Source organism: Pygocentrus nattereri, chromosome 7 (assembly GCF_015220715.1).
Source record: "Pygocentrus nattereri isolate fPygNat1 chromosome 7, fPygNat1.pri, whole genome shotgun sequence".
NCBI classification, from domain to species: Eukaryota; Metazoa; Chordata; class Actinopteri; order Characiformes; family Serrasalmidae; genus Pygocentrus; species Pygocentrus nattereri.
In genome coordinates this window covers 25,730,636-25,758,453 of record NC_051217.1, presented here as the reverse complement: position 1 = coordinate 25,758,453, position 27,818 = coordinate 25,730,636, and the positions used below count along the sequence as shown (strand labels likewise).

Genomic DNA, 27,818 nt, shown 5'->3' with positions numbered 1-27,818 from the left:
GGTTCACCAAAATTGATTTAAATTTTTTTTGTTTTTGTTTTATGTAATCTACTTATTTTGCTGGCAAAGTATTTAATTCATACATGTAAAGTCCAAAAGTATTTACTGTATTTAGCCGATAAGTGTTTACTTTATTTACCCAATAAGTATTTACTGTATTTACCCAATAAGTCCAATGTTTAATAAAGAAGGTCATTTATTTAACCATGAAAATTCCTATTATTCCCAAACATTACGCTACTGTGTGTGATGCAGTCCCTTCAGGAGTGGGAATGTTGTATAAGAGCTCTATTTATTTAGCATGTTCTGTAAAAGATTCATGCTTGGTTTCAGAATGAGAATGTTTCTGTTCCACATATGATTGCAGTTTGGAGCAAATCTGTTAAAGATATCTGTTGGTATTACCCAAAGTATTTATCCAATAAGTATTTACCATATTTACCCAATAAGTATATACTTTATTTACCCAATAAGTATTTACTGTATTTACCCAATAAGTGTTTAATTTATCCAATAAGTATTTACTTTATTTTCCCAATTAGTATTAACTTCATTTACCCAATAAGTATTTACTGTATTTACCCAAGGTATCCATTGATATGAGCACTTTTTGTGGCCTATAACCAGAAACCTTTTGTCATCTATTTTGGCTTTGTGATCAAACTCAAAGACTATGGCAAAATATTTGTTAGCTTTATCGTGGAGGTTATTTATAGTGAATTTGTTTTATTTGGGTTCACCAAAATTGATTTAAATTTTTTTTTTTTTGTTTTATGTAATCTACTTATTTTGCTGGCAAAGTATTTTATTCATACATGTAAAGTCCAAAAGAGTACACGGCTTTTATCTCACTATATCCAAAATGTCGAGTACTGTGTGAAAACCTCATCTTCTTCCCGCAATAAAAAGCTGTGAAACATTATTTGGACCCAAAGTCGTGTGCAAAAGTTTGGTCAAATGACATGATACTGTTGATATTCTAAGTAAAATAAATTCACCAGTTTTAAAATAAACAGCAAAAAAAAAAAAATAATGAAACATAAAATGTGGCCTGTGCAAAAGTTACAGTGCATGTTATATTTTTTCCCCAGTATGTTTACCATTTCAACTCCTCAAGACCACCTGTGGTTCCAAAGCGCACTTCATCGTATTCTTCATAACTTTCAAATTTCTTAAGCTGCATTCAGAAGCTGGGCGTCATATGAGGCTGTAACTCTTCTTTCCAGTCAAATAGATGGTGATGTCATTTTAAACCCTTATAATAAAAGAAGCTGAACTCAGTTTCTTTTTCTACTGAAAAAGACCCGTTTTTCCCCAAATCTGGGCTATAAACTATAAACAGACGGTGTGTCTTCAGTGATCTGCTCTATGAACATTACTTTTATAAAATAACACAAAGAGCATCTGAGATTTTTGGCTTTCAGCAGTAAATTGTAAGCATCACCCAGATACCAGACAGTTTTAGGCTGATTCTGGCTTTCCCATGTGAGTGTTGTTTGACTTCCAGGTAGTGTGGGCCAGAATAGGTCCAGATCCTGGACAGCTTGGGTAGCGCTGTCGCCTCACAGCAAGGAGGGCCTGGGTTCGATTCCCTGGCTGGACGACCAGCTTCCTCTCTGTGTGGAGTTTGCATGTTCTCCCCGTATCTGCGTGGGTTTTCTCCGGGTCCAAAGACATGCAGTCAGGCCATTTGGACATGCTAAAATGCATAACGTTATGCCTGATTGGTGTGTATATGAATAACATCTTTAAATTAAAAACAATCAATATAGGCATGAAGAGCTGCATGTGTAATTTCAAAACACAGGTATCACAACTATCACAAGGTTTTCACTAAAACAGCCCAAATTTTACACATTTTCATATTTCTATGCTAATGTTTCCCTGATTGAGGCTGAGTGAGGTGTATGATAATGTAACTGAGCTCTTATTGCTGGTGATGTGTTCTCAACATTGCTGGTTCCCTCTGTGTGTGTCAGCTGTAGAGTCGAGCAGGGAAACACTGAGTGCATCTCAATGCACTGCTGCACACACACATCAGCGCACGACTGCTGGCATAATGAAATCAATTCTGAGGGAAATGAAAAGCGTGTGGTGGCACCGAGCAGCCACGGGCACTTATAGAGCACTCTGCACGTGTTCTTAAAGCCCGAGCACGCCGGCTGGGAAATGAGAAAGGCCGTGTTCTGCATGCAGAGCTGATGACGCATCAAACAGAAATCAACAGAATCTGATGCAAACAGTATGTAAATATCCGTTGCTCTGTTATCACAAATGTAATCAGTCAGCTAACACATATTTGGTGTCCGAAGTTTGCTTCTTTAGCTACAAGGCTCATGCAGCTAACAAGCAGTGGAAGCTTATACCCTGGCCTGGATCATCAAGTTGTAGGCCCCGTGGCACAAATGCCCCTACCTGGAAACTTCATACGATCTGTGCAACAGTGGTGGATGAAGTACACTTGAGTTAAAGTAGACACACCAAAGGTAAAATATTACTCCAGTAAAAGTAGAAGTTCCTCCCTTTAAACCTCGACTTGAACAAAAGTACTAAAGTATTTACCTTCAAATGTACTTAAGTATCAAAAGTAAAAGTACTAAAAGATTAATTATGGCTCTGATGTCCTGTTATCATTTTTATAACAAGACTCGCTTCATGAACTCATTTTAGGTGAAAGTCCTCCAGTGTCCTCCATAGAACATCATCAATTAGTGACGCTGATGTCTATTAAAATTACCATAAGCACAAAACAGTGATTTTTTCCTGGACTCGGGTGCCGAAGGGCTTGTGTGGTATAAGGATCTTCAGAGCTAAGTCGTCGGAAGCAATATGCTCCTGGTAGGGTCTCCCAGGGTGAACAGGTCTGCAGTGAAGACCCAGACTACCTCGATCCAAAAAATATCCTCCATGAAAAACAGACACAGAAGACTGTGTACCCTGCCCGGGACAGAGTCACCGAGACCTACCCCTGGAGCCAGGCCTGGGGGTAGTGTCCCTGAGTGAGTGCCTGGTGGCCGGGGCAGCTAACGTAACCTGGCTGGGCTCAGCCCAAAGAGGCAATGTGGGGAGACCATGTGAGCCCACCACCCACGAGGTCCAGCATGGGGGAGCTGTGCAGTGCTGTATAGGCAGTGGGAGATGGCAGTGAAGCACTTGACGGCCCCTGCAGCAGAAACTGCTCTTGGTACATGGAAAGTAATCTCATAGTGGGGGAGGGAGCTGAGCTTGTGTGGGAGGTTGAGAGGTACCAACTAGATTTAGTTGGGCTCACCTCCTCCAACAGTGTTGGCTCTGTAACCAAACTGTTGTGTGTGCTTATGCAGCAAAGAACACGTAGGGATATTTGGCCTTCTTCAAGTAAGTGGGTGGGGTTCTGGAAAGGGTCCTGCCTACAGACTCCATAGTCTTCCTGGGAGACGTCAATGCTCATGTTGGCAATGACTGGGAGACCTTGAGAGGCGTGATTGGGAAGAACGGCCTGCCCGGTCTAAACCCAAATGGTGAATTGTTATTGGACTTCTGTGCCAGGCATGGATTGTTCTGACACAAGGATGTTCATAAGTGTACATGGTACCAGAGCTCCTTGGGTAAAAGATCAATGAATGACTATGTTGTCATTTCATCTGGCTTGGGACCATATGATCTGGAAACTTGGGAGAAGAGAGGTGTCGAGCTGTCAACCGATCACCATCTGGTGGTGAGTTGGATCAGATGACAGGGAAGATTGAATAGCAAATAATGAGGGTGTGCGGGGAATGACTGTCAGAGGCCCCTGTTCAGAATGATTTCAACTCCCACCTCCTGGATGAGTTAGGGGACATGGAGAGTGAGAGCTGTGTTCGTATACTCAGCATTAAGTCAGGCTCTTTCAGTGTTAGCGTTGGGCTCTGGCAGGGTTGTGACCTGTCTCCACTCCTGTTCATGAAATTCATGGAAAGGGTGTCAGGGAGTAGCCAAGGTCAGGAGGGCATTATGTGTGGAGGCTGGAGGGCGGCGTCTCTGCTATTTGCAGACAATGTTGTTCTCTTGGTTGGATCGCTTGGATGTGTCCAGCACTCACTGGAGTGGTTTGCAGCTGAGTGTGAAGTGGTTGGTATGCAGATCAGCACCTCCAAGTCCATGGTCCTAGCCTGGAAAAGGATGACATGCCCACTTCAGGTAAGGGAAAGGACTTGCCCCAAGTGGAGGAGTTTAAGTATCTTGGGGTCTTGTTTACGAGTGATGGGAAGAGGGATTGTGAGATCGGCCGCAGGCTGGCACAGGTGGCAGCAGTAACGCGGTCACTGTACTGGACTGTAGTGGTGAAGAGGGAGCTAAGCCATAAGGCAAAGCTCTCTGTTTACTGGTCGGTCTACTTCCCAAACCTCACCTATGGTCAAGAGCTGTGGGTAATGACCGAAAGAACGAGATCATGGAGAGAACCAGCAGAAATGAGCCTCTTGGCAGGGTGGCAGCTACACTTTACGGACAGGGTGAGGAGGAGGGAGGAAGGAGCTCAGAGTAGAGCCGCTACTCCTCCTCATTGAGAGGAGCCAGCTGAGGTGGGTCAGGCATCTGATTCAGATGGCCCCTGGACGCTTCCCGGTGGGGGTGTACCAGGCACGATCTACCGGGACAAAACCCCTTCCTCTCTACTGGAGGGATTATATCTTCAAGTTGGCCTGGGAGCAGCTTGGGGTCACTGAAAATGAGCTGGAGGAAGTCGTGGGGAACAGAGTCGTCTGGGATTCTCTGCTCTCCCAACTGCTACCATGGTGTTTAATGATGATGATGATGATGATGATGACAGAACACTGAAGGTAAACAGTTTCCATCAGGTAGAACCAAGTGGCTCTGAAATCACTCCTTTACTATATTGATCTGGAGGTCTCTGTTCATAAACATGAACCAGCCCAAACTAATTTATTATAAAATGAAATGGTGTTTGTATAAATTCAGAAAAAAGATGTGTCAGTCACGACTGCATATGTGGACATATTTCTATATTGTGCCCTATTTACACAAAGTGTGGTACCATGGAGCGGGCAGTCTGGAGGTACCTCGTAAAATAGCAGCTTTTTACCTGAAAAAGCACATCCACCAACAGGTAAGAGCTCAAACCTTTTTTTTTTATTTTATTAGTATGTACGGTGTAACTTGAAAGCAAAAACATATATAGACAGATAATCTCACTTAGGCTGAATTTTAAAGTGATAAAGTAGCTACCACCCTTTAGGCTTGGAGGTTCTCTCAACCTCAGTCCCCAAGTCATCTAGTGTGTTGCCGTTCAGTCAACGCAACATTGATGTCTACTTCTGTTCAGCCTCCATTGGGAAAAAAAAAACACCCCTTTTATACCCACTCACTAACGTGGACTGCTCCACCTGGGCATGCCCATAATCTAGGGTGAATTTGAAACAAACATACACACAACATTACATACATAACCGTTTTGTTTAAAACATATTCTGCAGCGTAACATGAAGTAAATATTATTTGTTATTTATATACTGAAGAGACATGTTGTTTTCTTTCTCCACAGATAAAACTGGATCCCCCTGCACCTGCGATTTCCCCCAGTCCACTGAAGGATATAAAAGCTGGGTGACCCGCGCGCTGCCACTCCCAACGGATACAGGTAAGTGCCCAGTCTATCTCTGAATGTCTCTGTTAAAATTGTCCTTGCATTAAGCCTTTAGAAGGCTGGTGATAGGTAAGAGTGACTTACCTTATCACACAAAGTTAGGTTAGTTCATCATTTATGTTGAACAGACTCTCCCAAAATTTTACACTGCTGCGCTGACTTTAAACCATGTGCTGCACTGGGTTGGTATGGCCAACAGGTAAAATATAAGCTCGAAACAACTGCTGTGCCCTGATTGGTGCTCTTGCTTAGCACTTTTTTAATTTTGACATGTTTTTATACACACAGAAACCAAAAGGAATGACAGATTTCTCAAAATGTAGTGGAGGAAAAAGTCAGATATTAGACTTTGAAATGTAGTGAAACGAGTGAAAGTATAAAGTCGCCCAGAATGGAAAAACTTCAGTACAGATACATGAAAAAACTACTTAAGTACAGAAACTAATTACATTTACTTAGTCACTCAATTACTTAGTTACTGTCCACCACTGTTGTGCAGACCCACAATGGCAGTATACTAACTAGCCTGCTCACATGCACACTTCTAGAAACAAGCATCTTCAAATGGAATGTTTTTAATGCGTGCCAATGCAGAGTTCATTTATTTGTCATTTATTTGTTTTTAAATGAGATTTAAACTGTACTATCCAATAAATATAGATATTGTGTGGCAATATTTGGCAAATACAGTTTTATCTTCTAGTCCATTTCGATCAGAAGGGACTGTGTGGGCATTCCTTGGTTACATAAAGGCAACAGCAGGTTGCCAGACAGTAGTTTCCAAACGCATTGCACTGAACAGCTGAGAGCAAAAAAAAAACGTTATGGACCCTTTATAGCAAATATATGTATATCGGTGGCTTCAGAGCAAGTTCACAGGAATGCAAGCTCACTGCTCAGAACACTGGAAGCTTGATTGAGAAAATGGCAGTGAAATGGTGGCTAAACAGTGGATAGAGAAGAAGACAAAGCAGAGCATTTTGATTGGATGTAACAGGTTGAAATTAATTCATTTTGTCATTGTGCCACCATGAAAGCAGCTATTTAGATTTTCTTAACAGTGCTTGTGGGTGCCCCTAGTGGCTTGGGGCCCTGAGCAGACACCCAAAAACCCATGGAATGTTCCAGGCCCACTTCAACCCAATCATTCAGAGTTGTGCTAACTGTATAATTTGACTGGAACTGTATGGAGGTGTTCAGTAGTTCTACTAGACTCGATTGTATTTTTTCTATACCGTTTGACTCACTTTTATCTGTTAGGCCTGAGTTTTGTCTGGACTTTAGTCTGTTTTTGAGGAGGGAAAGTGCAGAACTGCATTGCAACTGCACTGGTTTTACATTTTGAATCTCCGTTCATTTCTTCATGGGGAAATCTTGAATTATGAATTAAAAATCACTCAACGACTGTGACTGTGGTGAAAACACCTTTTACAACTGTACCAGCACAGCAGCTATAGCAGAATATTAAGTGAGCCACAAAAATGGCTGTATTAATGTTATGTTATGACATTATAGATGTGTTCTATGCATGTTTTAATTAGTATTAAATTTTAATTAGTATTAAAGTTTTTCTCAGTTGCTTTGGTACGTTCCTCAGATCAGAATTGAAATTCTCAAAACTACCTGTTCAATCTTCACATCATTATGTCACTTGTGCACATCAAAAAAGCAGTTTCTCATTTCTTTGAACAAGTTGCAAATGCTTTGGTACATCTATGCAAATGATTATGTCCATTTCTCTGCTGTTTCCTACATTATCAATTGCTTATATCATGTTGATCAAAATGTATTATATGGGTCTGTTGAATAGTCTCACCCCCCACAACATTTAGGCATTAGTTCATAGCATAAGTCTTTACATGCAAAATGGTTGAACAAGTTGTCATAATATGAAAAGCATATTTCTATACATTTCCCTTAGACCTTTTTCCTAAACCTGTCCTTAAGTTGTAAATTGCTCCCAGGTGAATCTTGACTTTCTCTAACGAAGGTGCATCTCACGAACCATCAACTGGCAAGTATATAGCTGGAGCACAACACAATGTTACAATGTCTGACAATGGAAGGACAAGGAATTTGACAGGGTCAACAGCCAGAGAGAAGAGGAAGAGGAAAAGGAGTGAGGCTGCATGGCGGAGCAGTTGGGAGGCAAAACGGAGGAAGAGACAGAAGAGGCCAAGAACATATGCATGTTCCTGATGAAATAAGAGCCACACTTGTAGACCACATTCTCAGTCATGGGCTTACAATGGCTGAGGCTGGTTGAAGGGTGCAGCCAAATGTAGGGAGAACAACTGTGTCCTCAATTATTCACACTTTTCGTCGACATAACAGGTATGTAATCTAATCTTTCCACATAGAACTGCAAGACAACTTCACAGGGGTGGCAGAGGGCCCCTTTTCACACCTGAAGAGGAGGACGCTATTTGCACCATGGTTGTTGAAAACAATGCCATATTGTAAGGGAGATAAATAGTGCCATTATAGAGGACACCAACATCTTTGAAAACATCCAAACAGTCAGCATTTCAACCACTGACAGGGTGCTGAAAAGACACCAAATGAATATGAAGATGCTGTACACTGTTCCATTTGAAAGGAATGGTGAAAGAGTGAAGGAGCTGTGCTACCAGTATGTACAGGTAAAACATGTATGATCATGCACTAACTGTACCTCACAGTAAACAGTACAACATTGTGTAATGATATACAGTACAGTGAATGCGACCTTTACGCATTTGCTATGGCTGTAGAAAAGAAGATGCAATATGTGCTGTATACATTTGATGTAACTGTATCTTGTCCAAAATAAAAATACATGTTATTCATAAAACTCATTTTGTGTCTTCTGGATATAGTGTATAATGGAACTGGAAGCAAGTAAACCACCTCACAGCTTCATCTACATGGATGAGGCTGGCTTCAACCTAACAAAAACGCAGAAGGCGTGGTTGAAATATCATCGGCCACAGAGCTACAGTTGATGTTCCAGGCCAATGGGTGCTGCTGTCTCTGAGAATGGTGTGCTAACGCATATTCCCATTATTGGGCCATACAATACAGAGCATGTTGTCACCATTTTAGACACTCTCTACAGGGATCTCATCCCTAAACAAGAGAGGGATAAGATTGGAGGTGACTTGCCAAAGTACATAATAGTTTGGGACAATGTCAGTTTCCATCGCTCCAACATCATCAGGCAATTGTTTGCAACCCACAGTAGGATGCTGATGGAGTTCCTACCACCCTACTCCCCATTCCTTAACCCCACTGAGGAATTTTTCTCAGCATGGAGATGGAAAGTATATCGCCATAAAATATATGGAAAGTATATCGCCAGCCACATACTCAGATGACCCTTCTGGCCATGGATGATGCGTGTGATGACATCACAGCAGATGCCTGCAGAGGCTGGATAAGACATTCTAAAATATTCTTTCCACGCTGCATCACAAGAGAAGATATTCGTTGTGATGTGGATGAGAATTTGTGGCCCAACAGACAGGAATGTCAGGAGGTGTAGGAAGACTGCATAGTAATTCCTATTGCACTGCATGTAGAGTTTTCCCTAAGGAGATTGTCCTATGTTCGCATTTGTACTTTTGTTTTTTTATTTTTTTTTCTGTGTGCTCCGCAGTGCAGTCTTTTCCTTTCTGTATCACTATGACATATGTCAACAAATTACAGTACAAGCAATAAAAGAGTAAATGTGAATCTTGTCCAGTCTCTTGCATCATTGTCCCACATACACTAAGGTGTGACCTACAATTTACAATAATTGTCATCAAAATTTTAGCCATAGTTTATATCAGAACATCCCTCGAGTACACTGTTATATTGACAACATGACTGAGCTATTTTTTTCTTATCCGTACACAATGACACAAGGACTTGTCATTCTGATGGCACTGACATGTTCATTGACACAGATATTTACTTTTGAGAGATGAACTAAGGGTTTTGAACAAAAGACTGGCTTTTGCATGATGTTTTGCTATTTGTACGAATTGTTTTGAGAAATGCACTTACAGTTTACAGTAAAGGTGGCAGCTGCAACGGTGGCAGAAGCAAAATCCAGGGCAAGGGAGGAGTTTGGTGAGGCCTTGGAAAAACACTTTCGTTCGGCCTCAAAGAGGTTCTGGACAACTGTCCGGCGACTCAGGAGGGGTCAGGGTGGCTGCGCCCAAGCTGTATTCGGCAAGGGTGGAGAAACTCTGACTTCGAATGAGGATATTGTCGGTCGGTGGAAGGAGCACTTTGAGGAACTTCTTAATCTGGGAGACGTGCCTCCCTCACGGGAGTCAGGGCCAGAGGCTTCTGTGGTGTCAAGCTTCATTTCCCTGGTGGAGGTCCCAGAGTTAGTTGGTAAGCTCCTCAGTGGTAAGGCACCGGGGGTGGATGAGATTCGTCCAGAAATGCTTAAAGCTCTGGATATTGTGGGGCTGTCATGGCTAACACGCCTTTGCAATATTGCATGGACCTCAGGAACAGTACCCTTGGACTGGCAGACTGGGGTGGTGGTCCCTATTTTTAAAAAGGGGGACTGGAGTGTGTGTGCCAATTATCGGGGTATCACACTGCTCAGCCTCCCTGGGAAAGTCTATGCAAAGGTGCTGGATGGAGACTCCGACCGATAGTTGAACCTCAGAAGCGGTTGGTATGCGGATCAGCACCTCCAAGTCTGAGTCCATGGTCTTGGCCCGGAAAAGGATGGCATGCCCACTCCAGGTAAGGGGAAAGGTCCTGCCCCAGGTGGAGGAGTTTAAGTATCTTGGGGTCTTGTTCACGAGTGATGGGAAGAGGGATCGTGAGATCGGCCGTAGGCTGGGACAGGCGGCAGCAGTAATGCGGTCACTGTACCAGACTGTAGTGGTGAAGAGGGAGTTGAGCCAAAAGGCGAAGCTCTCTGTTTACCGGTCGATCTACATCCCAACCTTTACCTATGGTCATGAGCTGTGGGTAATGACTGAAAGAACGAGATTGCGAATACAAGCGGTCGGAAATGAGCTTTCTTCGTTGGGTGGCGGGCTACATGCTCTGCGATAGAGTGAGGAGCTCGGTCATCCAGAAGGAGCTCAGAGTAGAGCCACTACTCCTCCGCATTGAGCGGAGCCAGCTGAGGTGGTTCGGGCATCTGATCCGGATGCCCCCTGGACGCCTCCCGGTGGGGGTGTTCCAGGCACGGCCTACCGGGACAAGACCCCGGGGTCACCCTAGGACCCGCAGGAGGGATTATGTCTCCAAGTTGGCCTGGGAGCGGCTTGGGGTCCCCAGGAATGAGCTGGAGGAAGTTGCGGGGAACAGGGTCATCTGGGATTCTCTGCTCTCCCAACTGTTCTGTTTGGACTAGCAGGCAACGATGATGGATGGATGGATGGACTTACAGTTTTGCAAATGCCAAGGATGATTTGAGAAATGTACCAAAGCGACTGAGAAAAACTATAATGAGCATAGCAATGCTGGCTGGTTTAACTAGCTTATTCTTAGCTGGATGCCATGCTTTATGTACGCCACCAGATGGCACTATTTCATATTTGACTTTTTGTTGATGTTCCACTAATTAAAAAAGAATGATGTAGCTATAAAGTATAATTCAAACTGACCCTGGTGGAAATGTAAAATTTAAATCTAAAAACTGAACATATGAAAACACAAGCACTTTCACGGCTGTACGATCATAGCCATTTGTAAAGGTAATTGTGTTATTTTCTTGAATCTCTCATGTCATTGGTTTACTTTGGAAATATATTTAGAACAGTGTATTCTTTGGGCCGTAGAGTGTTTGCATGCCGCCATGTTGTATTCTGGCCGAAGCTTGAACAGAGACTTAGGCCCAGACCCATTTCACCCCTCATCCCTACCACTGAGCCCTCAGCCCTCGAATGCCAGAACTGCCAGAATGTACCTGCTGGTCCATTTAAGGTGGAACGGGAAAATTCCAACAAGAATCTGGAGAATATCTGACTTCAGCTTCATATCACTGAAGGCGTATGGTCTTTAAATGTAACTAAAGCCCAGCAGAGAGGAGCTGAACTTTACCCTCCTCTGCTGTCACTGCAGACGGGCAGGGTCGCCTACAGAGCAGCGCTAGTAGCTGTTAATGAAGTGATGCTCTTTTTATTTTAGGGGCTCATTTCAGAGGGAAGATCTCAACCACTGCCCTGTAGCTCAGTAACAAGGGGCGATACTCGAAAACATGGGATAGGGGTAAAAAGCAGAAATGGGATTGGACTTTAAACAGGAGATGCTCTTACTGCTTTCCTTCCCCATAGGTCCATGTTTCTCAGCTCTGGCCCTGGAGGCCCACTGCACTGCAAATTTAGGTGTTCTTCTTGTTTTCACCCACATCAATTCAGTAAGGGCTTAATTAAAGTTAATGAGCTGATTAGCTGGATCAGGCGCAGGGCAGTGGGCTTCCAGGAGCAGGACTGAGAAACATTGACTTAGATAACAATACGTCATTCAGTGTCAGATACCACACATTACTTACAGAGAAATTCCACTGTTTTTTCTAAATGTTTACATAACTCAGTGTTTGAGATTTAAATAGAATCATTCAGAGCGGTTTGGTGTGAAATGGTTCATATGTCTTTATAGTGGTGGTGATGGGAACCAGGTGTCGCCATGACTACAACACAGATATAGACATTTTATTTACCATCCAGAACCACCAGAGAACCTACATCTGCTGAGTTTATATGGAATGTTGATGGGAAAATAATGGAAAATCTGGAATAATCAGTTTTCTTTGGGGACTATTTTGCCACACAGCGCCCTGCATGTCTCCCTCCACCATGAGTGGAGTTTTAGTTCTCAAAACTATCATAACAGCATCTCAGTCATCAGGCAGTGAATTCAGAACCATTTCATGTAGGAACTTTCTGTGAGGAGCTTTTAGAGGAGGACGTCTGGTTTCTATCACCACCACTGTGAACAGTTCTGACTCGCTAAGTTTATCTAGAACGGAGTGTTTCACACCAAACCACTCAGAACCGCTCTGATTACATCTTAACCAGTTAATTATGTGGAATGTTTGAAAAATTGGTGCAGTTCCCCTTTAAAGGGGTACCCCATCCAATTTAATCCTCTTCCCACTCCAGTCTCAGACCTGTACTGATCTTGCTGCACCTGGAAATCCAGAATTCTAATTCATACCTTTAACTGCGGAACCACTGTTGTTGTTTTTTATCACATTCAGGTGAACAACTACCTGTTCCCCATATGGACGTACTCGTACCTGTCCGTGCTGCCCGTGGTCTTCCTGCTGACCGACCTGCTGCGCTACAAGCCCCTTGTCGTCCTGCAAGGACTTTTCCTGGTCAGTAACTACCTGCTGCTGTGCTTTGTGCACAAGCTGACCGCTATGACCTTTCTGCAGTTCAACTACGGTGTTGTCACGTCCACTGAAGTGGCCTATTTCTCCTACATCTAAAGCATGATATCGCCTGAACACTACCAGCGGGCCACGGGGTTCATCCGAAGTGCCATGCTGACCGGTTTCACCTTTGGGCCCACGCTGGGTCAGCTGTTAATATTGTTAGCAGGCATTAGCTACTTTACAGTCAAAACTATCACATTGGGGCTAATGGGGACAGCCTTCAACAAGAGGTGTTCTTTGGCCCTATTGCATTAGGGGCCGCAGGGCTGCAGGAGGAAAGGCCAGGCGTCACTGACCCTGGGGTCACTGGGGGTCAGAAGGCAGAGTCTAAGGCTGGATGGTGCAGCAGGGAGAGCCTGAGACTTGCGGGCAGACAGATGTAGGCAAATATCAAAGTGTCGTACAGCTCCAGGAGGCTGGTGTACTGGTCAGTTTGGTGGGCTTTCGCTCCAGCTCACTATAACCAGGTCTTTAACTACGTCCAGCTGATATGGGACTGCATCGAGCCGTCCAGCACGTCCACTGTTTACAATGGAGGGGTAGAGGCAGTCTGCACACTTGTGAGTAAGAAATATAGGACAGCAGATGATCTGAGTACTTGCACTTGTATTCATTCTGGGTTACACATGGTCAGTCAACCTACATTCAGGAGCCCTGAAGCCCACGTCATGCCCTAATTAGCAAATCCAGGTGCAAGCTGGATTTCTCTGTGAGGAAAATAAATGGAGTTTTCGAAAATCACTAATATCACTGCCTGTGGTTGATAAAATGGTTCCAAAAAAAAATGGATCTCTTCTTAGTTGTTATGCAGACAGCTTGGAGTCCAGAGCTGCTCAGTGAGCACAGGCGGGAGAAACCGAAACAATTACAGCAGTAGGAGTTTAGTTAATGCTCCTTTTAATTACAGCATGAGAAAAAGACTCCAGCAGACCTTCTGATGCCTAACTAGACAGAAAACATTCAAACCAAAAGGAACGGAAATGAGGAGGGAGTGTTAAACAGAACAGGGTCCTGGAGGACCTACCAAGAGAACTGTATCCACCTCTAACCCTCTGAATTCAGTTCATGGAGGCCTGTGTAATTAGCTCTTGCTGTCATGTATGGATTGAGCAGGGCACTACCTCTACTAACCCTAACAATTCTAATATGACTACACTAAAACAATCACTGACCTGACATCATAAAACCACCCATTTAGCAAAATTTGTCTTGTGGTCCACAACTTTGATATATGACCACGTCCTTGGTTGAGTTCTGGCCCAAGCACTGTGAAGTGAGTAGAACTAAGGATGCGGCCCAAATCTGTCCTAGATCTGGTCCAACTACATTGTTGGTCCACGACATTGCTGCCAGAATTGGCCCATGAATATATACACAAGGTGAAATTCCCACATTCTGGCCAACATAACATCTGCCTGGTACTCAACTTATTCTTGTTAAAACTCTGTCTTTTCTGGAATTCTGTGAAGCTGCTTTGTGACCACATCCGTTGTAAAAAGCGCTATACAAATAAATCTGATTTGAAATTTGATGATAGATAGATAGATAGATAGATAGATAGATAGATAGATAGATAGATAGATAGATAGACAGACAGACAGACAGACAGACAGACAGACAGACAGATAAATAGATAGAGACAGACAGGCAGGCAGACAGACAGACAGACACTGGAGTTGTGAGTCTCTGTGCTCTAATATTCACTGAGTCAGGAGTTATTTTGTCTGTGTGTCTGAGTGTCGCTCTCACTGAAGACAGCCGTCTGTCTTTATGGACGTAAAAATGTCTTGTTCATAAACATGGACTACTCCGGGTTTAGAGATGAACCCACTGCTTTTAGCTTTTGCCCAAGCCCAGTTCTCATCTTGGCTGACATACATTTTGGGTAAAAGGGGAAACTGTTAAAATTAGACTTTATGCCAAATCACTTTAAATTCTTGAAATTTGGTTCTAAGCCAGATAAGAGATAAGATAAGATAATCCTTTATTAGACCCACAGTGGGGAAATTCACAGTATTACAGCAGCAGAGTAGTAGAAGTAAGGCACTCAGTATTAGAAATGGGAAACAGTATAAACATTATAAACATTATAAATAATAAAAGTTAAAGTTAAATCTCTGGACTATTTACAACAAAATAAGAATAAGAATAAAAATAAGAGTTGCATAAGATCTGTATTGCACTTATGAACATATTGCACAATGAAAAATATTTGCCTTCTGAATATAAGTGTATATAGTATGTGTGTGTGGTCTACTGGGAGCAGTGCTGGTTGATCAGTCTCACAGTAGCAGGAAGGAAGGACCTGAGATAGCGCTCCTTCACACACTTGGGGTGAAGGAGCTGGTCACTGAAGGAACTGCCCATTGCTCCCAGAGTCTCTTGCATGGGGTGGGAGTAGTTCTCCAGCATGGATGCTAGCTTGTTTAGCATCCTCCTTTCTCCCACCGCCTGCACTGGATCTAGAGAAGTTCCCAGGACCAAGCCGGGCCTCCTGATCAGTTTGTCCAGTTTCTTTCTGTCTGCAGTGGAGATGCTGCCACCCCAGCAGACCACTCCATAGAAGATGGCTGATGCCACCACTGTGTCAAAAAAGGTCCTCAGGAGTGGCCCCTGCACTCCAAACGACCTCAGTCTCTCGAGTAGGTAGAGTCTGCTCTGTCCTTTCCTGTAAAGTGCAGCAGTGTTGTCTGACCAGTCCATTTTATAGTTAAGGTGCACACCCAGCTGCTTGGAGTCCACTCTTTCAATGTCCGTTCCCTGGATGTTCACTGCTGGAGGGGGATGTGTGCACCTGCGGAAATCCAGTACAAGTTCTTTGGATTTCCCCACATTGATCTGTAGGTGATTCTGCAGACACCAGTCCACAAAGTCCTGAATCAGTTCTCTGTACTCTCCGTCGTCCTCATTTGTGATGCGTCCGACAATCGCTAATTCATCAGAGAACTTCTGTAGGTGTCAGTTTGATGAGTTGTACATGAAGTCTGCAGTGTACAGGGTGAAGAGGAATGGTGCCAACACCATTCCCTCGGGGCCCCTGTATTACAGACCACAATGTCGGACACACAATCCCTTGTCCTCACATACTGTGGATGTTTGGTGAGGTAGTCCAGGATCCAATGTGTTAGGTGATGGTCCACCCCTGCCAGTTCCAGCTTGTCGTTCAGGAGCTCAGGCTGTATGGTGTTGAACGCACTGGAGAAATCAAAGAACATGATTCTCACAGTGCACCCAGGCTTATCCAGGCTAGAAAGAGCTCCATGCAGCAGGTAGATGATGGCATCATCCACCCCGATGCCAGGCTGGTAGGCAAACTGAAGTGGGTCCATTGATGAGCTCACCATAGGGCGGAGCTGTCTAAGGACCAGCCTCTCCAGTATCTTCATCAGGTGTGGTGTCAGTGCCACCAGCCTGTAGCTGCTGAGGTCCTTTGGGTGCTGCATTTTAGCAATAGCACCACACAAGATGACAGACAGTTGTGGTACTCTCCCCAGCTTCAGGCTTGTGTTGAAATGTGCTCCACTATCCCACACAACTGATCTGTGCAGGACTTGTGAACTGAGGGTTACGGCAGCCAGAAAAACCAGTGGGGGGGGTGGGCATGAGCTGAAAGTTGTGGGGCCGGGGGTGGGTGTGAGAGAGGGGGTAGAACAGCATGCTGGAAATGCCAGACAGGAGGGTTTCAGCAGAGATGTCTGTGTAGTGGGAGGGGTGGGTGAGTGATCAAACTTGTTGAAAAACAGATTGATATTGTTCACCCACTTTTGGTCCCCTACCGCCTGAGAGTCAGGCTTCTTGTGGCAGGAGATTGCTTTAAGGCCTTTCCAGACTCCGCTGACATTATTCTGCTGTAGCTGTTCCTCCATCTTCCTCCTATAGTTAGCTTTCCCCTCCCGGATCTTCCTCCTCAGCTCCTTCTGCACAGCTTTCAGCTCCTCCGTGTCCCCTAATCTAAAGGCCCCCCTTTTCTCCTTCAGAAGAGCCTTTATGTCAGGGTTAATCCATGGCTTGCTGTAAGAGAAACACCGCAGTCTTGGTGGGTACAGTGTTCTCCACACAGAAGTTCAAAGTACGTTATGCAGTGTGCGAGGCTGTCTGTCTTCTTCCTCATGATCACACAGTACTTCCCACACTGTTGTGCTAAAACAGTCCTTCAGAGCCTCTTCAGTTTCCTCAGACTTTACTGTGCGGTGACTGCTGGTTACCTCTGTACAAGAGGTTTGTACACAGGCAGGAGATGAACCAGGTTGTAATCAGATCTTCCCAGGAGAGGGAGGGGTGATGACTTATATGCTTCCTTTGTGTTGGCATAAAACAGGTCCAGTATTTTATTGTCTCTGGTGTGGCAGGTTACATACTGAGTGAAGGTGGGCAGAGTGGAGGACGGAGAAGCCTGGTTGAAGTCCCCGGAGATGAAAAGGGCAGCTTGTGGGTGCTGTGTCTGCAGTCTGCTCACAATTGAATGCATGATCTCACAGGCAGTCTCAGCGTTGGCAGAGGGGGGGCATATGTATTTTTTGCGATTACATGCGAGAATTCCCTTGGCAAGTACAGGGGTCTCATGCTAATAGCTAACAGCTCGATGTCCTTACAGCAGGTTTGCTCTTTGATAGTGATGTGCCTGGGGTTACACTATCTATCATTCACAAATACTGCCAGCCCACCTCCTTTCCTCTTTTCACTCTCTGTTGTCCTGTCTGCACGTATGAGTTGGAAGCCGTCCAGCGTGACGACCGTGTCTGGGGTTAGTGCCATTAGCCACGACTCCGAGAACAGCATAACGCTACATTCGCGATATTCTCTCTGGTGTCGTGTCAGCGCCGCCAGCTCATCCATCTTGTTGGGGAGAAATCTCACATTCCCCTTAATGACAGAGGGGAGAACAGGTCTGTAACATCAGATGTAAAGAGTTAAGCTGATGCCTCTGCATGACTTCCCAAAACAAACACTTTAAATGCAAAATAATATTTTTTTAATCAAACCAAAGTAAAAGGAGGACCTGCTTATATGTAAGCCATTACTTTGGGCCCCTAAACTAGCAGAGGACCCTGAGAAAGTAATTTCTGCAGTGAAAGCGAAAGCAGAGGACGTCTGTATGACATTCTATATAGCACCAAAAAGGGCTTCGCTTCTCTTTTTTGACATGGTAACAGTAGCAGAACCCTTTTTGATGCTACAAAGAACCATATACAACACATTCTCCATCAGTCTGAAGAACAATTTCACCCTGAAAAGAACCATTCAGGCATGAAATGGGCCGGTATAGAACTAATGGTTAGAATCACTGCCTTTACTAACGCGTCTTTTGAAGTGTGTATTCTTGCTTGTGGACATGATTGGGGTGGACATCCAAGCTGGAGGTCGACCCTTTGTATGGTTTATTTGCAGTAACTGGTTTGTTCTATTGTTTTTTGTGTACGTTGAAAGGTTCCAGATAGCCACTAACCTCTCTATGGAGTGCTACGCCCTGACGTTTGGCATGAACACGTTCATGGCCATCGCTATCCACATCGTCCTGTAATAGTGGACGGCACGACTCTGGGGCTGGACATCATCACTCAGGTGAACAGGGATTAAAGAGTTTTAGAGTGAAGCAATAATCTCATTACAAACTGCTGCACATACAGTGACAGACAGACAGACAGAGAGACAGGCAGAGAGAGAGGTAGACACACAGAAAGACAGAGAGAGAGAGAGAGAGAGAGAGAGAGAGAGGGACAGACAGAAAGAGAGATTGACTCACAGATAGAGAGACAGAGAGATAGACAGACAGACAGAGAGATAGACAGACAGAAAGAGAGATAGACACACAGACAGAGATAGAGAAAGAGACAGAGAGAAAGAGAGATAGACACACAGACAGAGATAGAGAGAGAGAGAGACAGAAAGAGAGATAGACACACAGACAGAGATAGAGAGAGGCAGACAGAAAGACAGATATACAGAGACAGAGATAGAGAGAGAGGCAGACAGAAAGAAAGATAGACACACAGACAGAGATAGAGAGAGATAGACAAACAGACAGAGAGACAGGGAGAGACAGACATAAAAAGAGAGACACACAGGCAGAGAGATAGAGAGACAGACAGAGATAGAGAGAGACAGACAGAAAGAGAGGTAGACACACAGACAGAGATAGAGAGAGAGAAAGACAAATGGACAGATAGACAGACAGACAGACAGACAGACAGACAGAGAGATAGACACACAGATAAAGTGGGACCGTGAATTGAATCACTGTTATGAGCTCAGTCACTGAACGATTGGAGGAATTTCAGTGACATCTAGTGGTGATTTATACTGCGACATTCGGACATCAGAATTGTTTGTTGTTAAAGTAAGAAGCTGTTGCAGCTTAAACACTCAAGGTAGAAAAACCCATATCCATCCATCCTCTAAGCCGCTTCTCCGACAGGTCGGGGGGTGCTGGAGCCTATCCCAGTGGTCATTGGGCAGAAGGCAGGATACACCCTAGACAGTCACTCACACCCAGGGGCAATTTAGCATATCCAATTGGCCTGACCACATGTCTTTGGACTGTGGGAGGAAACCCACACAGATATGGGGAGAATATGCAAACTCCACACAGAGAGAACCTTGGTCACCCAGCTGGGGATTCAAACCCAGATCCTTCTCGCTCTGAAGCGACAGCGCTACCCACTGCACCACCGTGCCACCGTGCCGCCATTGCGTCCGTCCGTCTGTCCGTCTGTCTGTCTGTCGGCTGCTCCCTTTAGGGGTCGCCACAGCGGATCATCTGCCTCCATCTTGCCCTATCTTCTGCCTCCTCTACTTTTACACCAACCATCTCCATGTCCACCCTCCCTACATCCATAAACCTTCTCTGAGGTCTACCTCTTCTCCTTCTACCCGGCAGCTCCATCTCCAACATTCTTTACCCAATATATCCACTATTCCTCCTCAACACATGTCCAAACCATCTCAACCTCGCCTCTCTGGCTTTATCTCCAAACTGCTCCACCTCCACTGTCCCTCTGATTTGCTCATTTCTAATCTTGTCCATCCTTGTCACTCCCAACGAAAATCTCAGCATCTTCGTCTCCACCACCTCCATATATATATATATATATATATATATATATATATGTATGTATTCCAAATGTATTTATTAAATATATTTTACCAACTTATGAAAATAGACAAAAAGTAGTTCACCATTAATCTGAAGAATAATTTCAGAGTGCAGAGAACCAGATGAGAACGTAAAGGGTTCTCTGCATGTTCATGGTTCTGCATAGAACCATTTTCTTTACTAAAGAACAGTTGAAGAACCATCTAACTTTTTGAGAGTGTTATTCGTCCCATAAACCAGCTTGTAAACATATTATTTTACATGTTAAACTAAAACAGTTGTTTTTATTACAGTGGATCTAAAGAATCTGACATAGATTAATCATTTCAGACTCATTCCCACGTTCAGCATGACCCAGAACCTGAACCTGTGCAATTCCACTAAAAAAAAATGAAATCTTTTAGAGGGGAAACATACACACAAAAATAACACAACTAAAATAATGTCGTTTCATAAGTGTGAACACACTCTTATAATCAGGGATGTGGTCGTGTTCAGAATCAGCCAATCACAGTCAAGGTCATGTTAAATAGCGCACAGCTGCTTCTGATTAAGCCTGTTTAAAGTCCAGCTGTTCTGGTAGGACTTTGAAAGGTATCAGTCAGAGAAGGATAGAAATACGATGCCCAAGCTATTGATACACCGTGGAACACGTGAAGACAGTCATCAAGAAGTGGACTAACCCTCTGTTACACGATGTTGCCACAGGACAACAAACTCACTTTCCTCACTTCACAATAACCCTGTACATAGTTAAAGACAAAGACAGCATTAAAAATACAAGGGAAAAGTTTGAGTAAGTCAATAAAAACCAGGTCCTTGATGCTACAAACATACACTGCTCAAAAAAATTAAGGGAACACTTAAACAACACAATATAACTCCAAGTAAATCAAACTTCTGTGAAGTCAAACTGTCCACTTAGGAAGCAACACTGATTGACAATCAATTTTACAGATGTTGTGCAAATGGAATAGACAACAGGAGGAAATTATTGGCGATTAGCAAGACACACTCAATAAAGGAGTGGTTCTGCAGGTGGGGACCACAGACCACTTCTCAGTACCTATGCTTTCTGGCTGATGTTTTGGTCACTTTTGAATGTTGGTGGTGCTTTCACACTCGTGGTAGCATGAGACGGACTCTACAACCCACACAAGTGGCTCAGGTAGTGCAGCTCATCCAGGATGGCACATCAATGCGAGCTGTGGCAAGAAGGTTTGCTGTGTCTGTCAGCATAGTGTCCAGAGCCTGGAGGTACCAGGACACAGGCTAGTACACCAAGAGACATGGAGGAGGCTGTAGGAGGGCAACAACTCAGGGTAACAGGAGGAGCACTGCCAGAGCCCTGCAAAATGACCTCCAGCAGGCCACAAATGTGCATGTGTCTGCACAAACGGTTAGAAACCCACTCCATGAGGATGGTATGAGGGCCCGACGTCCACAGAGGGGGGTTGTGCTCACAGCCCAACAACGTGCAGGACGCTTGGCATTTGCCAGAGAACACCAGGATCGGCAAATTTGCCACTGGCGCCCTGTGCTCTTCACAGACGAAAACAGGTTCACACTGAGCACATGACAGACGTGCCAGAGTCTGGAGATGCTGTGGAGAGCAATCTGCTGCCTGCAACATCCTTCAGCATGACCGGTTTGGCAGTGCGTCAGTAATGGTGTGGGGTGGCGTTTCTTTGGAGGGCCACACAGCCGTCCATGTGCTCGCCAGAGGTAGCCAGACTGCCATTAGGTACCGAGATGAGATCCTCAGACCCTTTGTGAGACCATATGCTGGTGCGGTTGGCCCTGGGTTCCTCCTAATGCAGGACAATGCTAGACCTCATGTGGCCTCCATTGGTTAATAAATTTGATTATCAGTGATGATTTTTGTGTGATTTTGTTGTCAGCACATTCAACTTTGTACAGAACAAAGTATTCAATGAGAATATTTCATTCATTCAGATCTAGGATGTGTTATTTGAGTGTTCCCTTTATTTTTTTGAGCAGTGTATTTTGTGGAAATGTCTTTGTTGCCTAGAAGCCATTAGGGGTGTACTTTGTGTACTTCTGGCGCCGGTCCCAAGCCCGGATAAATGGTGAGGGTTGCGTCAGGAAGGGCATCTGGCGTAAAACTAAAATGCCAAAATGCCATGCGGATCACAAATATGATTGCCATACCGGTTCGGTCGAGGCCTGGGTTAACAACGACCGCCTCCGGGGCTGTTGACCAGCAGGGTGCCGGTAGAAATTGGACTACTGTAGGTCGAAGACCATGAAAGAGGAGAGGAGGAAGGCGGGTTAGAAGGCAGCGAGAGAGAAGGAAAGGCAGGAGTGTGGAGGTTAGAGTAGGGACTCTGAACATAGGGACAATGACTGGTAAAGGCAGAGAGCTTGCAGACATGATTGAGAGAAGGAAGGTAGATATTGTGTGTGTCCAGGAGACCAGATGGAAAGGAAGCAAGGCCAGGAACATTGGTGGATTCAAACTGTTCTATCATGGTGTAGAGAGGAAGAGAAATGGAGTAGGGATAATCCTAAAGGAACAGCTTGTGAAAAGTGTTCTGGATGTAAAGAGTGTCAGACAGGATCCTGAGCCTGAAGTTGGAGGTTGATGGTGTAATTTTGAATGTGGTCAGTTCATATGTACCACACGTTGGTTGTCAGTTAGAGGAGAAAGGAATTTTGGAGTAAGATGGATGAAGTGGTAGATGGTGTCCCTAGAGAGGAGAGATTAGTGATTGGTGCAGACTTCAATGGACATGTTGGTGAAGGGAACAGAGGGGATGAAGAGGTGCTGGGTATGTATGGTGTGAAAGACAGAAATGCGGAAGGTAAGATGGTTGTAGATTTTGCAAAGACAATGGAAATGGCTGTGGTGAACACGTATTTTCAGAAGAGGGAAGAACACAGGGTGACATACAAGAGTGGAGGGAGGTGCACACAGGTGGATTATGTCCTTAGCAGGAGATGCCACCTAAAGGAGATTGGAGATTGTAAAGTGGTGCCAGGGGAAAGTGTAGCAAGGCAGCATAGGGTGGTTGTCTGTAGAATGAGGTTAGAAACAAAGAAGAGGAAGAGAGTGAAGACAGAGCCAAAGATTAGATGGTGGAAGCTGAAGGAGGAGGATGGTTGCAGGCAGTTCAGGGAAAAATTGCAACAGGCCCTTGGGGGCAGGGAGGAGCTACCTGAGGACTGGGAAACTACAGCTAAGGTGGTGAGAGAAACTGGCAAGAATGTGTTGGGTGTTTCGTCTGGTCAGAGGAAAGAAGACAAGGAAAGTTGGTGGTGGAATGAGGAAGTCCAGGAGAGTATTCAGAAGAAGAAAGCAGCTAAGTGGGATAACCAGAGAGATGAAGGAAGTAGGCAGAAGTCCTGTGAGGCTAGTCGCATAGCAAAAAGAATGGTAGCAAAGGCAAGGGCTCAGGCCTATGATGAGCTGTATGAGAGGCTGGACAGTAAAGAAGGAGTAAAGGACTTGTATCGCTTGGCTAAACAGAGAGATAGAGCTGGAAAGGATGTACAGCAGGTTAGGCTGATAAAGAATAGAGGGAAATGTACTAGTGAGTGAACAGAGAGTGTTGAGTCGATGGAAGGAGTACTTTGAAGAACTAATGAATGAGGAAAACGAGAGAGAGAGGAGGACAATGGGGGGAGAGATAGTGGATCAGGAAGTGCAGAGAATTAGTAAAGTGGAAGTGAGGGCAGCTTTAAAAAGGATCCAGATGACATACCTGTGGAGGTATGGAGATGTTTAGGAGAGAAGGCAGTGGACTTTTTAACCAGGTAGTTTTAAAAAATCCTGGAGAGTGAGAGGATGCCTGATGAGTGGAGAAGCAGTGTATTGGTCCCAATTTTTAAGAAGAAGGGTGATGTGCAGAGCTGCAGTAACTACAGAGGTATAAAGTTGATGAGCCACACCATGAAGGTATGGGAAAGAGTTGTTGAAGCAAGGCAAAGGCGAGAGGTTCAGATCAGTGAGCAGCAGTTTGGTTTCATGCCCAGAAAGAGATGCAATTTTTGCGTTGACAGTGTTGGTAGAGAAGTACAGAGAAGGTCAGAAGGAGCTACATTGTGTTGTCCATTCTAGAGAAGGCGTATGATAGGGTGCCAAGAGAGGAACTGTGGTACTGTACGAAGAAGTCAGGTGTAGCTGAAAAGTATGTTAGGGTGGTGCAGGACATGTATGAGGAGAGTGAGACACTGGTGAGGTGTGCAGTTGGAATGACAAATGGTTTCAAGGTGAAGGTAGGGTTACATCAGGGATCAGCTTTGAGCCCCTTCTTGTTTGCAATGGTGATGGAAAGGTTGACAGATTAGGTGAGGTCAGGCAGGAGGCTCCATGGACCATGATGTTTGTAGATGACATTGTAATCTGTGGTGAGAGTAGAGAGCAGGTGGAAGAGAATCTGGAGAGGTGGAGGTTTGCACTGGAGAGGAGAGGAATGAAGGTCAGTAGAGAAAAGATGAAATGTGTGTGAATGAGAGGGAGGCAGGTGGAAAGGTGGAGATGCAAGGAGTAGAGGTCGTAAAGGTGGATGACTTCAAATATCTTGGGTCAACCATCCAGAGCAATGGACAGTGTAGAAAAGAGGTGAAGAAGAGGGTGCAGGCAGGATGGAGTGGGTGGAGATGGGTGTCAGGGCTGATGTGTGACAGAAGGATAGCAGCAAGAGTGAAAGGGAAGGTTTACAAGACAGTAGTGCGTCCTGCTATGATGTATGGTTTGGAGACTGTGGCTCTGTCTAAAAGACAGGAGGCTGAGCTGGAGGTGGCAGAGATGAAGATGCTGAGATTTTCGTTGGGAGTGACAAGGATGGACAAGATTAGAAATGAGCAAATCAGAGGGACAGTGAAGGTGGAGCAGTTTGGAGATAAAGCCAGATAGGCGAGGTTGAGATGGTTTGGACATGTGTTGAGGAGGAATAGGGGATATATTGGTCAAAGAATGTTGGAGATGGAGCTGCCGGGTAGAAGGAGAAGAGGTAGACCTCAGAGAAGGTTTATGGATGTAGTGAAGGTGGACATGGAGATGGTTGGTGTAAAAGTAGAGGAGGCAGTGGATAGGGCAAGATGGAGGAAGATGATCCGCTGTGGCAACCCCTAGGGAGCAGCCGAAAGAAGAAGTCTCTGTTGCCTAGAAGCAACACTGCGACAGTGGAACGGATTAAGCCAGTCCCAAGCCACGTCTCACCACTTTTGATTTTTAATAATTTGGACAATTTTATGCAAGAAAAGTGAATTATGTCTATTTTTAAACTGTTTCCATAATGTGTGCAGTAGAGGGTTAAGTTTGGCACAATAGTAACATCACCAAGAACTGGACGCCCCTCAAACATTGAAGAAAAAAAAAAGAAGTTGGTCCGGAGGCTGCCGAGAGGCCTGTGCAGTGCATGTGACAACAATGCTACATTTAGCCAAAACCTACAACAAGTCTGCCAAAAGTATGTGGGAAACCGCGTTAAGGTCTGATGAGACCACGATTGAATTTTGCAGCCATAATTCCAGGTTTGTTTGGCGCAAAGCCAACACTGCATCACCAAAAGAACACCATACCCACAGTGAAGCATGGTGGAGGGTACATTATGCAGCTGGAACTGGGGCTTTAGTTGAGGTGAAGGGAATTATAAACAGCTCCAAAAATCAAGCAACTTTGGCACAAAACCTTCAGGCCTCTCCTAAAGGGTTGAAGATGACCCAAAACATACCTCCAAATCAACAACAGAATGGCTTCTCCAGAAGAAGATCAGAGTTTTGGAATGGCCCAGAGCCCAGACCTGAATCCCATCGGAAATCTGTGGGTAGACCTGAAGAGATGCCCTTGCAATCGGACAGATCTGGAGCACTTTTCCAAGGAAGAGGCAGTGGTGGACGAAGTACACAATCCATGTACCTGAGTTAAAGTAGAGACACCTAAGGTAAAATATTACTCCAGTAAAAGTAGAAGTTCCTCCCTTTAGACCTCCACTTGAGTAAAAGTACTAAAGTATTCACCTTCAAATGTCCTTAAGCATCAAAAGTAAAAGTACTAAAAGATTAATTATGGCTCTGATGTCCTGTTATCATTTTTATAACAAGACTCGCTTCATGAACTCATTTTAGGTGAAAATCCTCCAGTGTCTCTCTTGGTAAACCAGTCTTTTAATAGAACATCATTAATTAGTGACACTGACGTCTATTAAAATGATCAAGGGAGAAACGACGAGACCTGGGGTCTTCCTCTCTTATCAAAATGACAAGGCCCCGGGGTCTTCCTCTCTGCTGGAGGGATTATATCTTCAAGTTGGCCTGGAAGCGGCTTGGGGACCCCGGGAATGAGCTGGAAAAAGTCGTGGGGAACAGGGTCGTCTGGGATTCTCTGCTCTCCCAACTGCTACCACGGTGGTTAATGATAATGATGACAAAACACTGAAGGCAGATTCCATCAGGGAGAACCGAGTGGCTCTGAATTCACTCTTTACAAACAAGCAAAGTTTCAGTTTAAGATTTATTTACAACTTAGTTCCAAGTTTAAGTTTAATAAAAACTAGCTTTAAACTCAGGATCACAAAGGAGTTTCCTTTACTATATTGATCTGTAGGTCTCTGTTCATAAACATAAACAAGCCCAAACTAATTTACTATAAAATGAAATGTTTGTATAAATTCAGAAACAATATGCATATTTTATGCATATGTGGACATATTTCTATATTGTGCTCTGTTTACACAAAGTTAGGTTAGTTCATCATTTAAGTTGAACAGACTCCCAAAATTTTACGCTGCTGCATTGAACCGTGTGCTGCACTGGGTGGGTATGACCAAGAGGTCAAAACCAGCTCTAAACAAAGTGACCGCTGTGCCCTGATTGGTGCTCTTGCTTTGCACTTCTTTCATTTTGACGTGTTACTTTTTTATACACACAGAAACCAAAAGGAACAACAGATTTCTCAGAATGTAGTGGAGGAAAAAAACAGATATTAGACTTTGAAATGTTGTGGAGTGAAAGTAAAAAGTTGCCCAGAATGGAAAAACTTCAATACAGATACATGAAAAATCTACTTAAGTACAGAAACTAATTACAGTTATTTAGTTACTGTCCACCACTGGGAACTGTTCTCTGTTTAATCCTCTGCAGTTCGTTATTTACAGCGGCTATTATGGCGCGCTCTCTGCCCTGTTCCTGCTGCGAGGTCTGTACACAGCCTGCACACATTCCTGCAGAGACAGGCAGAGATCAGAGACAGACACGGAGACAGGGGAGACCACCCAGCACACAGACACCCCTCAAAGAGCAGGGGCATAAGGACTGTCCACCAAGACGTGATTTCTTCACTAGAACTCGACCACTCAAAAGTCTTGGGCCACTGATTTCATTCCTGCAAACCGGTCTCTTTGAGGATGTGTGTATAAAATGATTCTACGATGAAAATAATTTCATACGGGTTTCAGTTAGACAGAACGAAGCTGTAAGAATGAAGAGGTTCTGGATGAGAACCGAAGCTGTGAGAGGTTTAATGATAACTGAATAAATCTGTACATAATTGAGAATGAACTGATGAAGAAACTGACACACACAGTTAGGGGTGGGAATCTCTGGGCACCTCACGATTAAATTCGATTATGATTCAGAGGCTGTGATGTGATTATATTATCAATGCAGCTTTTTTTATGTAGTTTCTTTTTTCTCATCGTGTTGACTTGTAACTTTTAAAGCAAAGTATCTGTAATGATCTATAATGAATTTACTTCCAA

The 27,818-nt window shown here is 44.3% G+C and overlaps 1 protein-coding gene across 1 annotated transcript; it reads left to right on the top strand.

Moving 5' to 3' along the window:
• Positions 1 to 4,411: 4,411 nt before the first annotated feature.
• On the top strand, positions 4,412 to 27,369 carry slc19a3b (solute carrier family 19 member 3b). Its single transcript, XM_037540209.1, is given in 9 exon segments — positions 4,412 to 4,472; positions 5,522 to 5,617; positions 11,896 to 11,978; positions 12,822 to 13,221; positions 13,224 to 13,561; positions 16,881 to 17,014; positions 18,429 to 18,514; positions 18,517 to 18,563; positions 27,202 to 27,369. Coding segments are annotated over 9 exon segments (1,413 nt in total).
• Positions 27,370 to 27,818: the final 449 nt, after the last annotated feature.